Raw genomic sequence first — 15,829 nt, forward strand, 5'->3', positions numbered from 1 at the left:
ATACGAAAAGTCACAGAATAAAAGGTTTCGTACCGACTTGCAACAAGTGTGCATAACAAAACAAATTAGCAGCTTCTTTTTGCTTTTTTTGCAAAACTGATTAGCCGATTAACAAAACCGAAACTAAAGGTTCCGATAGAAACGTATGCAATGTAACAGAATACAGAACGTCCCTGACTTATCAAGACAAAAAAAGTCGTCAGAAAGTAACTGAAAACCAACACGTACGTATTTCGACCCACGATACAATAAATATTGCAAAATAGCAGTCACTTTGCGAAATGACAGCGGAGTTCAACGTCACTACACGCGCACATTTCAAAGCCCACAAATGAATGATGAGGTTTTATTACTATTAGACAAAATAGAGCCCAAAGAAGTATTATGCAGAAGGAGGTTCCGAGATCAAAGACTATAATGAGACCACCTGTACAGCGTATAAGCAAAAATAGGCATAACAGCTGCAACAATTAATGCAAGAAATATCAATATAACAAACATAGTATTGGTTTAGGACAGTATTAATACAAATAATACAATATATAAACATGCAAGTACGTAAGACTTCTCTTCATTCGTACAGGATATAAAAATGCGTAATACACTTGAAAAATTTATTATTATCTTCGGCTAATTGCAACAAATTATAGCAACAGAGGTAGGAGTAAATATAATGCTATTATAAATGTAAATGGATAATGAGGCATAACCACCCGAACATTAATTCGCGTAGCGTAAGTACTTATAAAGTGTACAAAGTGGAGGAGAAAAAGGGGAGAAAAAGGCGTAACTAAGTGTTTGCAGATAATAAAATACGGTCTTTCAGTTTTCGTTTAAATTCAAATGATTTTCGTGACTTTTAACAGTCGGAGGTAGCGTGTTCCAGAAGGAAACGGACGAAAAATTGACACTCTGCATACCCTAACTGACGCGTACCTTGGGAAAAATGAAATTATTGTTAATTGCAAATTACGTAAGATTAGTATTCGTTAGAGAAGATCGACGTATCGGACTGTTGCGGTGAGAGTTATCTACCTGTCGGTATAAAAAAAAACGTACCAAGATAGAAGTTAAATAAGTCGCTTTACAGCAAGAATGCTCTAGTTACTTCGTAACTATTTGGCATTGCAATGGTTAGGACTAAAAATGATTATTCTAACAGCCTGGTTTTGAAAGACTCGTAATGATTGCAAGCGGGTAGCATACGTACTGAGCCAGCATGCAACGCAATCGTTCATTCGTGAATGGTCAGATCAGTATTATAAGGAGAGTATAGTGTTTTATGGCTAAATAAATACAGAGCATTTTAAGGCATCCGTTTTCCGCAGGTTACCCTATGTGTAATGTTGTCTACGTGTTGATGAAATTTAAATTGTAATGTCGTGATATTACGCAGCTTATAGTTAAATAATGTTTCAACATCCGCGATCCATATAGTTTGTGCATCCGTGGTAAAGCTTTCTCTTAAACATAAACCCGAAGGTTACGTCGTGAATGTGACAGATACCAAGCAAAACGATTTCTCGCTTCTCCGTGTATTCAGATAGACAACCGCCAGGCAAAAAAAAAAAAAAATTCTCAAATTTGACGACGGCTGTATCGTTTCGAACTCCACGCAAGCAGTTCCCAGACCGCGCGGAGATTCTGCATAACTACTCGGGAGTTCCTCGCCGAAGCCACAAACTTTTTCCTGTCGAGAAAACGGGTGCGCGTCAAGGGGGGATATTTCTTCCGCGCGCTAACGACTATATATCGAAGCAGGTCGTTTCCGAAGCGCCGTTCACGAAGCTGTTTACAAACGAGAAGCATTACGTTTAGACTTTAGGCCGTACGTCACGTGGTATATATGCGTTCACGACGCTCCTGTAGCTCGACGAGTTGCGAATGTGGTCTATGTATATATGTATTTACACGGAGCAGCACATGCGCTTTGGTTCTGTTTGGAAAGAGTCTCTCTCTCTCTCTCTCTTCTTTTCTTTCTGCTGGTATTTGTAACCATCACGTCCAGATGGTTACCGAGCCTGTAGCGAGCCTTTGCGCGAAGGCGATCGAAAAACGAACGCGTTTTCTGCATGTATCCCGCGCTCCCCGCTCAAGCCATCGCTAAGCTGAGAGCTCCTAAATTATCGCAAAATGCCGGGGAGAACGCTTTTGCCCGACGGTTACCGCGTGGGCTTTACCGTTCCTGTGTAATCATTCTACGTTAATTTTTTTACTTCTTCTGATTGCCTAGTTTCGTAGTTGTTGCGGCCACAGAACTTACTGAAAAATAAATAAATAACATCACTAAAGGCAGCCTTGGCGCTGCGAGATCACTCAGCATACCATGGGAAGGATGTTTAATTAGTACACGTGGATTTCTCTAATCCTCGTGCATCTGCGGTTACGTCTTTCCTTTTTTTCTTTTACGGCGTCATTTATTTCCTTTTATATTTCTCAATTTCAAAGAAATCATAGTTTTCGTAGTTTACAAGCAATGATAGCCCGCCGTCGTTGCTCAGTGGCTATGGTGTTAGGCTGCTGAGCGCAAGGTCTCGGGATCGAATCCCGACCACGGCGGCCGCATTTCGATGGGGGGCGAATTGCGAAAACGCCCGTGTACTTGGATTTAGGTGCACGTTAAAGAACCCCAGGTGGCCGGAGTCCTCCACTACGGCGTGCCTCATAATCAGAAAGGGGTTTTGGCGCGTAAAACGCCATAATTTAATTTTGTTTTAGCGCCAAAGCTGGGAATCACTAGTCCAACTTCTCATTGGGTGAACTTGTCCTCCCCCCTCCTTCCAAAAAAAAAAGAGAAAAGAAAGAAGTAATACTCAGAGAGCAAGGATGTCTACGAGCACAGCCGTCAGTCGTCGCTTTCGATCTGGTCTCCCGAGTCAAGTCCGTCCGCTATGCATGCGTGTATCACGTTACGTTACCGAATCGCTCTCTCGCATTTGAGTGGGAATACAGCGGCATTCTCGTCGCAGGCGCTACGAAACTATTTCGCTACTGAATCTGCGCCAACATTGAAGAATTCTCGATTACAGCAGTGCATCTTATAACAGTAACCGTACCGGCGAAAAAAAAAAAAGAACGTTCCCCGTCAAAAAGCGTCAAAAAAGAAGTGCCGGTGGACCAACTCAGGGCTGTCCAGAGGGCCCGTGTGACGGCAGAGGGGCTCGGCCTCTCTGTACCGACGTGGGAGCGGCCCGCATCAGTCCCAGACTGATCCCTCGGGACCTAAATAAAGTTTTTCGTACCACACCACACCGTCAAAAAGCAGTATACAATGTAGTCTACGTGCGACAATATGGTCACGCGTATGAAAGTTTCCTTCTTTTGTCTTTATTTATATACATATTTTCATTAATCCAAATGTTTAGTCGGACCTTTGTACCTGTCAAAAATTGTTGTATGGTACCGTTACGTTTCCCTCTTTTTTTTCATTTCTTTTCATTATACTGTTTGGGTACGGCAGTTGCAGAAGAGACGACGGGCCCCCCGCACCGGTCCCGCACCTCTTGAAGTAGTAAAGGCAAAGCGCAGAAGACCAGGACTTGGGAAGAAGAACACAAACGACAGGACCGGCGCCACTCACAACTGTCGTTTGTGTTCTTCTTCCTAAGTCCTGGTCTTCTGCGCTTTGCCTTTACTACTTCAAGCATGAACCAACTAGCCCAAGAAAGAGTTTTACTTGAGCGCACCTCCTCTCCGTCGTGGCATTCCAAATTTAGACCTCGTTCCCGGCGGCCTCCCAGTCGGCCTGCCGCCTGAAGAAACGCTGACAGAGGAAGTTGCGAACGCGGGGCGGGACGGAGAAGAAGAAACAAAAAGCCAAGACAAGACAACAAACGTACAACTAAAAAAGAAAAGAAAAACGAGACAATAACACGAAGGGTTGTTGCGCAATTCGCACGCAAAGAAACGTAGCGTATAGTAATGTGTAAAACGCAGTTGAGCGCGCGTTAAAGTCACGCGTCTCTGCGAACCCTTCCAGTTCATACCGCGTCCCATTAGTAGTGTGCAGTAGAGCCAAGGTTGGGAGCGATGACGCCCGGTGCGTTTCGTGCGTATTCGAGTGTTCACACGTGTAAGTATAAGAACATCGAGTTTGTTGCGTAATGCTCACGCAAAGAAACGCAGTGTATAGTAATGTGTAAACGCAGTTGAGCGCGCGTTAAAAAGTCACGCACCGCTGCGAACCCTTCCCGTTCATACCCCGTCCCATTAGTAGTCTGCAGTAGAGCCGAGGTTGGGAGCGATGACGCCCGGTGCGTTTCGTGCGTATTCGAGTGTTTACACGTGTAAGTATAAGAACATCGAGTTTGTTGCGTAATGCGCACGCAAAGAAACGCAGCGTATAGTAATGTGTAAAACGCAGTTGAGCGCACGTTAAAGTCACGCGCCTCTTCGAACCCTTCCCGTTCCCGTTCATACCCTTTCCTATTAGTTGTGTGCAGTAGAGCCAAGGCTGGGAGCGATGACGCCCGCTGCGGTTCGTGAGTATTCGAGTGTTTGTGTGTGTGAGTATAAGAGCACCAAGTACGGGGATTGCCGTGCCGTAACGCAGTGAACAGTTCAACAGTCAAACTCGGGATTTTCCAAACTTTAACCTTGTAATGCGCACTCGGCCGCGGAAGCCCAATGGCGAAGGAGTTGCGTTCCTGAGGTCGTGGGTACGATGAGTGCCGTGGCGGCCGCGTTCAGGTGGGGGTGGAATGAAAAATAAAATAAAATAAAAAATAAAAAAAACAACATTCGTGTACCGGTGGTCAAAATTAGTTCGGAATGCTCTCTGGTATGGCGTGCCTTGTAGGCAGATCGTGTTTTGCACGTAAAACCCCAGAATTAGTTTTCTTTTTTTTGAAGGTTTCCTGCTCTGCGAAATTTCGTTCACAATGGCGGCGCACCTCGTGCTCATTAATAAATGTTAGGTGCAATGCAGCGTCTGCTAGCGTGTATTCGTCTTCTCAGGAGAAGCCTGTGTAGAGGGTCTGGTTGATTTGATTCATGCTGTCTGACGCCCCAAAGCTATACACTGGAGCGTTTAGAGGCGCCATGCAGTGGAAGGGTGCGGATTAATTTCGGGCAACGAAGCTTTTCTTTTTCAGTTTTTTACGTCCCCCTAAAATAGACGATCGCTTTTCCCATTATATATATACAATATGGCCCACCAGCCGAAACGTCTGACAGTAAAAAAAGTTTTCACGTACGTCGTGTTTATTTGGTTGTGCTATACCGACCGATCCAGTGTGTTTCTTTTTTCGCCTCCACAACTATATATATATTAAAAAATTCCATTATGGGGTTTTACGTGCCAAAACCACTTTCTGATTATGAGGCACGCCGTAGTGGAGGACTCCGGAAATTTTGACTACCTGGGGTTCTTTAACGTGCACCTAAATCTAAGTACACGGGTGTTTTCGCATTTCGCCCCCATCGAAATGCGGCCGCTGTGGCCGGGATTCGATCCCGCGACCTCGTGCTCAGCAGCCCAACACTATAGCCACTGAGCAACCACGGCGGGTTGCGCCGGCTAACACTCCCACGGGCTAGATACCCAAGTTGGCGGACAGATTGACAGCCATCGCCGTAGCACAATTGTTATAATGCAACGCACACGTAATGCGGATGTTGCTGCGGGTTCGGCTCCCGCCGGCAACAAGTTATCTGTTCGTCCACTTTCGTTTTCCTTTTCTGTTCAACATTTTCTGCGTTTCAGTTTCGACCACAGCTATATAAACTTCCCCGATGCTTTTCTTGGCTTCATTCTCTGTCGGCAATAATATCTCTATATATATATACTTTTACGAGTTTCCCTCGTGCACGCCAGCGTTTACTAACCAACTAGCCCACTAGTCCATACTCTTTTCTACATGTTCTGAGAGACAACTTCTTTCTGAACAATGGTCAGTGCGCTCCACATGCACAGAGAGAGAGACAGAGAGAGAGAGAGAGAAAGTGTGTGTGTGTGTGTGTGTGTGTGTGTGTGTGTGTGTGTGTGTGTGTGTGTGTGTGTGTGTGTGTGTGTGTGTGTGTGTTTGTGTGTGTGTGTGTGTGTGTGCTGTTCCTTTAAAGGAGACCGCGCCGGTCTCTTTCCCCTTGAGTCCCGGCGAACCGCGGTCCTTGTCTCGGTCGTCAGCTGGGAGTTCGCGGCTGCGAAGGCGATGACGCGGCTCTGATGATGGTCCCCGAATAAGAACTCCGAAGGGGACCGCACTTCGTCGCGGGGGTGGGCCGCGGGCGAAGCCGCAGGAGTGAGCTTTTTGGGCGAGGAGGAGGAGGAGGAGGAGGAGGAAGGGTGCAGTCCCCGCGCCCTAAACGCCTGCGCGAAACCGCGCAACGTGGTGGCGTAGCTGTACAGACCCCGTTGGAAGAGACCCCGTTCGAAGCTGTAGAGACCCCAATTTGGGTGCACCGAAAAAAGCTTTAAGAGCTGTTTGGAATGATTTATATTTAAAACGTGTCGCGTGTATCTTGAAGCACTTCTGACTGTACTAGTTTGATGTTGATGCGTAATAATGCTGATTCTGATACTAAGCTAACACTATTCAGCAGCGGAATAAATAAGCTAGAATGTCTTTTGCGTGAATTACTTCTTGGTGAGTTTGTAAAACTACTTACCAAATTGTATGATTGTTTATTACTATGTTGTTCTTGTTACAAAGGGTGCAGCCAACTCTGTATTCTCTGTTTTTATGTTTGCTTGCATGCTGTTCTCGCTACTTCTATGTCTTGTGCAAGATGGCAGTATCTGTAAATAAATAAATAAATTTAGTAAATTGAGTCGGAAGGTAGACAGCTGGGTGTTTACGATCGGCGTTAGTATGTCCTCATTATACTAACAACGCGGCGCGTTTACTTCTCTCACGCTTTATTTTTTTTTTTTACTATGATTTACACCAGGCCTATCTTTCAGGTGGCCGGACAGATGTTTCTTCAAGTAAGCCAGGCGCGAAAGAGTTGGTGTTCTCATACCTGACCTCCCTTGGATGCAATCAACGTTCTCTAAGATTGACAAAAACTCGCTGAAGATTCTAAAATTCGCAATCCGTTCCCGGCTGTAAACGCTTTTCGTCACTCTGAAGGTACAAGAAATGTGGTAAAGCCAAATTTTCAATGGCAACAGTCAATTGCCCCCTCTAATAGGGAAGGGCACACTGTGCTGAAGCCTTCCGCTGTCACATGATTGTAGCATGTGACGGAAGCAAAATGCGAGAGACGCGGCACGTATTATCCGTGACATCTCCGATATGGTGGTATCATCCACCGCATCGTACCATACCGCGGAGATGGTACCATACCATCTCCGTGGTATGCGGTCAGTAGAAGACACCATACAACCGGCATACACTGAACGTGGCTGTGTCGCAAAACCTTGTGTCGGGTAGGGCAAACCGCCGATACCTACACTGCGATAGCTGCGGCAGATATAAACCGTGAATGACATATTACTTGAACGTGCCCCTTATCGCAACGAGACATTTTGTCTTCAGCGCCAGATGGACATGATTTATCACGCTGCTCTCCGTTACGTGTCATCATGGGTTGTATATGTGTTTTGATTTTGAAGATAGAGGTGGACCATGGATTTATTGTTCACATATACATTTAAGAAGTTTATCTCGGAAAGGTTTAATCACAGTTCGCTTCGGTTCAGATTTATTAAGCGGTAAAATAATACAGGTCTATCAGGGGAGCATCCTAAAAATAATAATAAACAGCGAAGAGTAAAACTCTACATATGTAAATAAATTGTAACACAATGCTAGCGCACAACGCATACACACCGCGCTATAACATAAATAAAGCTACTAAGAAAATAGAGATTGTGCATATATTTCTTAAAGACATGCAATGCAAGCATGTACAAAAAATATAGCACATATTAAAAATATTAAAAAATAGGCATATACAAAAAATAGTGTAAAATGGTGTGTTGTAAATATATAATTCTGAATTTTTTGCGATTGTCTCATCCGTAAATATCATTATCCAGTTTTCTCGTATGTCTTTGGTTTTTTTAAAAGCGAAGCTTTTTTTTTTGCGAACCTCGTTTGGTTTTCGTCACCGTGGTTGCTGCGTGACTGTTCTCTTGCCTAATAGGCCAACCAATCACAGCGGAGGACGCCCGCGACGTCACCGCCGCTAGGTTGCTTGGACCACCGCCAGATGCCGCTCGCCTCCGCGGCAGCGGTGACCGTGCGGACGAAAAAAAAGCAGAAAAACACAAAATCGGTGTTTCGACTCTTCATGCACTGTAGATTCCAACTTCCATTCCTGTAGATTCTATGTAGATTCCAACTCTGTGGATCTGCTTCTTTCTTTTCTTTCTTATTCCTTTTTTTTCAAATTTGCTCTGGAATCTCATATTCCCATTCATACTACATACATATAATCTTACCTTCATATGATCAGAACACGTGTGCAAGCTATAGGTACCAAAGTTTCTCTCTCTCTTTTACGCGATAAGGACAAGGACAGAAAGCTGACATTAAGTCTTCTTCACCGGAATAGACGCTGCTTCGATTAGTTGTCGCGTACCCCACGCTGCACGGTAATTTCATCGGTACGACCCACGGGCAGTTCCCTCAGCGGATTCACGGGTGGCTCGCTTCGGCTTTATTCGGCTTTCGACGCGCTGTAGCTACAGACTCCTCTCCGAGACGGTATCGCCTACATGCATCGTCGCGCGCTTTGTACGGTGGAGCCGATCGACTGACCCAGTTTCAACGCCCCCCCCCCCCCTCCACACACACACATGTACGTGCACGCGCGCTCTATATTTCTGTTTTACTTTTCTTTCTATCGTTTTTCGTCGAAGAAGCGTTGTTGGAACTACCTCGGATAGACGACCGAAGCCACGTAGTTGTAGAATTCGTGGGGAGGAACTTTCTATCGGAGACAACCGGCGAAGTGATCGCTGATCGGTGCGTGTGCATAAATCCCTTGCAAAAAATCAGCCATGGTATTGAACTGAATATCGAAGGGAAGTATATAGAATGCAGCAAGAGAGGAGTCAGTGGAAACGAAACGAAACTTTGATGACGACTTTTGTGGCACATGGCACTTCGGAACGTGACCCGATTTTATCTGTGCAGTTAGTCTAACCGAAGAAGTGTAATCGAGTTTCATTGTTTGTGTGTGTGTGTGTGTGTGTGTGTGTGTGTGTGTGTGTGTGTGTGTGCGTGTGTGTGAAACACGAGCCTTTAAAAATTTCTCTCAGTTAAGAAAAAAAAACAGCAGAGTGCATAAACTTAAGAGTGACGCAGCCTTTTGTAGCGTACCCAAGGTGGGTGTATTAAAGGGACGCCAAGCTGAAGCAAGAAATCAGTTAATTGACTGGTAATATACCTTTCGAAAGCGCATTTTCATTCATTCATCAGACAGATGCTCTTCTCACTAGTGGATCGAGAAACCAAAGCAAAGCCAAAGGCCATAGTTCCCTCCAGTCTGCCCTGTTTTGAATTTCCCGCGGTAACCCATCGTGGTTGCTGAGTGGCTACGACATTGCGCCACTAAGCACGAGGTCGCGGGATCGAATCCCGGTCGCGGCGGCCGCGTTTCGACGGGGGCGAAATGAAAAAGACGAAAACGCCCGTGTACCGTGCATCTCGAGCGCGTTAAAGAACCCTAGGTTGTCAAAATTCAGTCCGCAGTCTCCCACTATACGGCGTGCCTCATAATCAGATTGTGGTTATGGCACGTATACGTAACACCCCAGAAATAAGTATATGTATATATATATATTTTTTTCGCACACTATCTCAGCGCCTGCCCGCCAATGCGATGTCACGAATTTTCAAAAAGTACCTTGTATGCTTTAGTCATTCTGGTTGCCCACGAAAACTTACCGAAAGCCGCTAAGCCGAGCCATTGTGCCCTTTATATACTGCAGTGTAGTTCTTCCTTAGCGATATGCAACGTACTAACATTGTTGGTAAATGTCAAGCCCGACGCAACACGCCGAATTCGAGGTGGCACCAAACGAGCGGACGAGCGAAAAATGCGGCCGACGTAACCAGTGCTCGGCGGACTGTAAGAATGTGTTCTTTTGTACAACTTCTTTTGTGTGCTTATAGCTAATTCTCTACTAATCTTTTTGTAATATAGCCATATTTGAGCGTTTGCGTTTGCTGTATGCCATGTACAAGGGAGGGGTGGGGGCCTAAGGTTTCCTTCAAGCGAGTTTGTAGCTCTTTCCCTGGGCTATCCCGCATCTTCCTGATGTAAACGAACGAACGAACGAACGAACGAACGAACGAACGAACGAACGAACGAACGAACGAACGAACGAACGAACGAACGAACGAACGAACGAACCAACCAACGAACGAACGAACCAACGAACGAACCAACGAACGAACCAACGAACGAATGAATGAGCGAGCGAGCGGAACGAACGAATGAACGAACGAACGAACGAACGAACGAACGAACGAACGAACGAACGAACGAACGAACGAACGAACGAACGAACGAACGAACGAACGAACGAACGAACGGGAACGATCGGGCTGGCGACTGCGGAAGCCCACGGCAGTATCTTATTTTGTTGTAACGCAAGCTGAACAAGGACGACAGAAAGGCACATCTGAAACACACAGCGCTGTGTGTGTGTCAAATGCGCCTTTCTGTCGTCCTTGTTCAGCTTGCGCTACAACAAAATAAGATATGCCGTACCAACAAGCCCCTATAGCTAGCCCGCGGCAGGGCCGCTGCCACCAGAGCCGGCGCAGCTCAACTTGCGGAACAGCCAGGCCAGTCGCCGCGCACAGTGCTTGCGCATTCCTTCGGCTTGGGTTCGCGGATTCTGAGAGGCGTAGTGTGCCTCCACGGCCGTGGGAAAGGCGCTCGCGGTCCGGCCGTCTGCAGGGTGCACACTTCTGCCGGAGTCATCATCACCTCCGAGCGACGGTGTTTACACTGACGCGACGCGATGTAAGTGGCTTACCCTACATGCGGTGCTGCATCGTCTGTTTCTACCCGAGGAATCTCAAGTGTGAACTCGGAAGACCCTGTGTACGGCCACTTGTTATGAGAACGAACGACGACACCGACTTTTCGGTGGTTCCCACGTTGATCTACGTAAGGGGGTTGGGGGAGGGGGGGGGGGGGGGTGAGGACGAAGGCGCGGGAGCAATCGGTGACCTATGCCAGAACCAGTGATCGTTCTGGTTGTGCCGTGGGAGAGGCTGATGCTGCAGGTCGAGACCAATGAACACCTAGAGCTGCTTGGAAAGAGTATGCTCTTTGTGCGTGGGTGCATGCACCTCAGAGTCTGTAGACTCTGAGCTCTACCACGTGCATGGGACTGTACAGGGCACGTGCTGTACGACTGCCTTAAGTTGCGTAGACGAGTGACAGAAGCTGACTAATGATCTTGCGCGCCTCGGCAGTCTTACCGCTGTCAGATGGATAACGTTATTTTAGGCCCTTTGGCGCGTGTCGTTAAATGTCGTTTTCAGCAACCATCTGAGGCCTTATTTGACTTGTTACGAAGTGCGGGTCTCGACTGTCTGTAGGCTTTGAGTATAGACTTGCTCGTCACGTGTTTCGCATCCTGTCCTTCTTGCGCGTCATCGTCTCGCCATCGTGCTGCTCTTTCTCTTCCCTCACCCTCCCCCCCCTCCCCCCCCCCCGGCCCAGCGCAGAGTAGCATGGCTAGAGGCATGTACTACATTCCCCAGGCCGACCTTTCTACATTTCGCATCGGTAAACTTATTCTCTCTCTCTCTCTCTCTCTAGAAACGCTATAACTCGGAGCAAGTCATCGTCGTCATCGTCGTTGCCGAGCGGCTTTCAGCCAGAAATTTTTCCTTCTGCTTAACTACCCTGCCTTTCCCCTTTCTTCTCCCTATCTCTTGGTGCCTAATTTTTTTTCTAGCTTGGCCATTTACGGCAATCTCTATAAAAATCAAATCACCTTATGCTTCCTACAGTCGGCGAAATTCTAGCCTTCTCTATGAAATGCAGCAGATTTCATTCAATTCGGTTCGGTAGTTTCCTAACGACACCATTTCTGTGTTTCACCGTGTATTTGCATGCGGAAATCGGAGTTGGCGCGGTTGTAACAGCGTCGTCTTAACCTCAAGTGCCTCGATTTTCGCCTCGTTATGATGTGGAAAACACGTCATGGTCAGGCATGTATTTTAGGTATTCATTAAAGAGCAACACGAGCTCTTATGCAATCGAAGCTTTTCGCAGACAGTGCACCGTGTCATTCCAAAGTTTTTCTAAAATATAAACTTATTAAATAGTTTGCTAAAACAGCGTAGCTTAAAAGGCAGCCCTAACGTGTTAAGAAGAGCACATACATTATTGAGGGAAACTATGCATAGCTCCCGGTACGTGTGCTATTGGGAACAAAATTCGATACCGCACCATCTGGCTTCGCAGCACAACACCAAAGCCACTATATGTCACCACGGCGGGCAATGTTTACGTTACATCAGACCCATGGTCAGAAATACAAAAAAAAACAACAAATTGTTTATAAATATTAACCTCTCATAGATGATTCGTTATATACCACGAATCAACGAGAGTTCTCCAGACGCAACAAAAAACACCAACAGCTGTGATGCACAGGAACACGTTCACTTTCTCCTCACACATGGCAGAGCGCCTATTATATATACCATTGCCCAGAGTTACTCTGAATTAAAGTGACTTATGATATTGTTTTTGGTTAGCAATTGGTTACGTTTACGTTCGGCGCTATGTTCAAGGCTTGTGTGTCGTCGACATTATAGTCAGAATATTCGAAAGTAGGTTACGTTGCCGTATGGAGACACAGTGATTGAAATATTTATAAAACACGCGTCTGTATAGTAGGCCACAAAAGTTTACGGGAAACGGCATTTGTGAAAAATCTGACTTGCCGCGAAGTCTGGGCGCTTATAGCCTCGAACTCGAAGTTTCAGTGCTTAGTTATGGCCCGTGTCCCACAAACATTTGTAGCCGACTGCACACTTTTCTACTCGAACGTATACATATTAGTCCTGACACGAACATTACATCATGACAACATACCTGGCAGCTTCTTCGGTCGCTTGACTTTCTTTGAGATTCTCATAAATCCTCCTAGAGTGGCTTCGGCTCCCAACGCCCCGGAGTGAATCCAACAGAGCCGGCCTCCGGGTGCGTCGTCTGCTCAGGACGCGTCGTCTGCTCCCAAACAACGAAGATGCTTAGCTCGCTAACGTATGTGTACTCTGCCTTTCAGGAACGGAAAACTACGCACCGCTGCGTCTGCGACGAAGCTGTTTTCAACGGGACGACGGAGAGCACTGTCTCGAAACGTCCCGCGTTCGCGTCAACCGTCGCCGCCGCTCACGCAGACGCAGTCTTTTTTACGCCTCGCCACCGCCAGACGGCGCCACTCTCCGGCGGAGGCGCCGCCTAGTGGTGGCGGAATGCGCGCCTATCATTCCAGTCCCGTGGGGAGCTGAAACTCCGGGTCGACACAGGAGTTGACGTATACCCCACGGTAGGTCTAAAAACCGCGACGCGGGGTACTATTTCGCGAGACTGACCACCGTTTTTTTTTTCTTTACGCAAGGCTTTTCTTCTTGCGTGGCGCTTTATTAAATCCCACACCGCAGGAAGGTATGATTTTCTATGCGTTGAGTTTGGTACTCCAAGTGATGATTTAAGGACAGCGACCTTATCGCAAATCTCACAGTTGCGTTTTTGACTCGATGAAGCGAAGATTCACTTGTGGTTAGTTCAACAAATAAATTTAAAGTAATTATTAGACTAATTATTTAGAAACCAACTATCATGTCATCGTTTTTAGCCCGAATGTGCTCCATGACCAAAACTAACGTGAACAAGTTTTAATTTCGGTAAATATTTGGTTCTTGTGGGGCATAAGGAACTCTAGATAAAAGTAATTTGAGCCGCATTAGTAAATAACCTTTCTACAAATACCAACAAAGACATCCTTACCATGTGAGGACACCTGGTAAGCCTTCAAGGTGACAGCACCTCGACGTCGCGTGACGTCGTGAATTCGTGACATCCCCAGTCCAACGTGACGTCACCGATTTTGACGTAGTCTGCTCGGGCCTAGTTATTTTTTTTATCGGTAAAGACGGATTACGTCGTACTCGAAACAGTTTTAGGCGGAACTTACCTGGTTTCAAGAACATTTACCGATCCGCAGTGGTCCAAATCCTAAAAAGTACCTCGAAATCTGCGACGTCACACTGAGGCCACACTGAACTTGTGTGTGGTTCCGGCGCGAAATTTAAAAAAAAAGGAAGAAAGAAAGCAGAGATTTGAAAGATGTGCCTTTTTGTGGGGCTCCTCCATAGTCATGAAATTAGGTGATGACGAAATGCGGCGTGGCTACGGCGCATTTCGGCGGGCTACGGCTACGGCGTGACTCATAATCATATCGTGGTTTTGGCACGTAAAGCCCCAGAACTTAAATTTAAAAAGTCGTACAAGGAAAAGAAAAAAGAAAACCCCTGACGAAAGAAACGGATCATACGGCCTCGGGTTAGTGATCAGGCGTGCTCCTTCTTTTTTGTACAGTTTCTTTTTTTGCTTTTTTTGTTTCCTTGTGTTTTTTGATTGTATAATGGTATGCAGCATGAGCTTGAAATACGAACGTTTCCTTTGAACATACTTCAGTTGCTAGTTGGGCGTACGCCCTATGCACTTTGCCTTCCGGTCCTCTTCGTTCTCCGCCGCTCGTTACTCCGACAGGAACTTCGCCATGAACAATCAGATAGCCCAAAGGAAGTTTCTGCGCGAACGTATTAGTAGTGGGACTGAATTCCGTGTTATAATGTAGCCGTGCCATGCGTGGCTTTGAAACCACGCCGCTTTGTCTTGTCCACGGTATCACCTTCCATTCAACCCCCCCCCCCCCCCCCCCTGACGCTAACCTTTTCCGATATCAAGCCAGTCGCACTGCCTGAATATTGCTAAGCCTTCCAGCGTAACGTGGTCGAGACAATCTCGTTTTCTCTGCAGTGTCAGGACGAAGCAGCGTAGTTGGCCACTCTTAATTAATTGCGTTGGCGATTTAGGTCAAAACGAAATGATAACGACAATTGGAGTGCCTTGTGCTATTTAGAACTTTTAAAAGACAACTGGTTGATTTCGGGTGTTTCCGAATCGATACTCTAGCCAATAAATTGCCGGATCAAACGTCCCTACACTGCAGAAATGGTAACGAGGAACGCCGTAGTGGAGAACTCCGGATCACTTAGAAAATTCCGATTTCGCTGCAACGTATCGGTAGCGCCATCTGTCGCCATGTTGGTGAAAGGCGCTGGCATTACGGGAGCACTCTCCTTTTCGGTAACGTCTTTCAGTAGTTCGAAAAACTAAGACGTAACAGAAAAGGAAGATAATAGAAGCTTTTCATATCTACAAACTTCGTCGGGACAAGTACGTGAGCGCGCCATATGTGTTCCGTACAAGCGAAGAGCTGGGGTTTCTCGATAAATATTGTCGCATGTAGTTAGAACGGTTGCCTCGAAGGTGACTGGGCAGTTCTGTCGCGCACGCTCGGTTTGGTCTTGGGAAGGGGGGGGGGGGGGCGTTGGCTTTAAGAAATAATGTCAGTTGTTAGTCAAGCACCTTTCTGCTTCTTTGTATCTCACTCACATTTTTTTTTCGGTTTCGCTTTTCGTTTGCTTGCACTCCATTCAGTAAACTATGTGCCAACTTGCCCTATAAGCGACTCTCGTGCGCGCCATGTTGCCCCTATTTATTCAACACTTGAGGCTTAACACTTAACACTTAACAACACTTAACGCTAGGTAATTGCCTACCTGAAGTAGTCCAAGAGTAAAAAAAAGGACGTATTAGACATCGCTTACGCTTT

The 15,829-nt window shown here is 46.4% G+C and overlaps 1 protein-coding gene across 3 annotated transcripts in view; it reads right to left on the reverse strand.

The window, feature by feature from the left end:
- Positions 1-15,829, reverse strand: part of Grip (Glutamate receptor interacting protein) — a 143,895-nt gene that overhangs the window by 75,268 nt on the left and 52,798 nt on the right. The window contains exon 1 of one of the 3 annotated variants that reach the window (XM_065424901.1): positions 13,018-13,129. The exons of the other annotated variants lie outside the window; for them this stretch is intronic. Coding sequence (XP_065280973.1) covers positions 13,018-13,060 — 43 coding nt within the window. The 5' untranslated portion in view covers positions 13,061-13,129. Of the gene's footprint in view, positions 1-13,017; positions 13,130-15,829 lie in introns of those variants that run through there. 3 annotated transcript variants of the gene reach the window in all.

The sequence above is a fragment of the Dermacentor albipictus genome, chromosome 6, assembly GCF_038994185.2.
Source record: "Dermacentor albipictus isolate Rhodes 1998 colony chromosome 6, USDA_Dalb.pri_finalv2, whole genome shotgun sequence".
NCBI classification, from domain to species: domain Eukaryota; kingdom Metazoa; phylum Arthropoda; class Arachnida; order Ixodida; family Ixodidae; genus Dermacentor; species Dermacentor albipictus.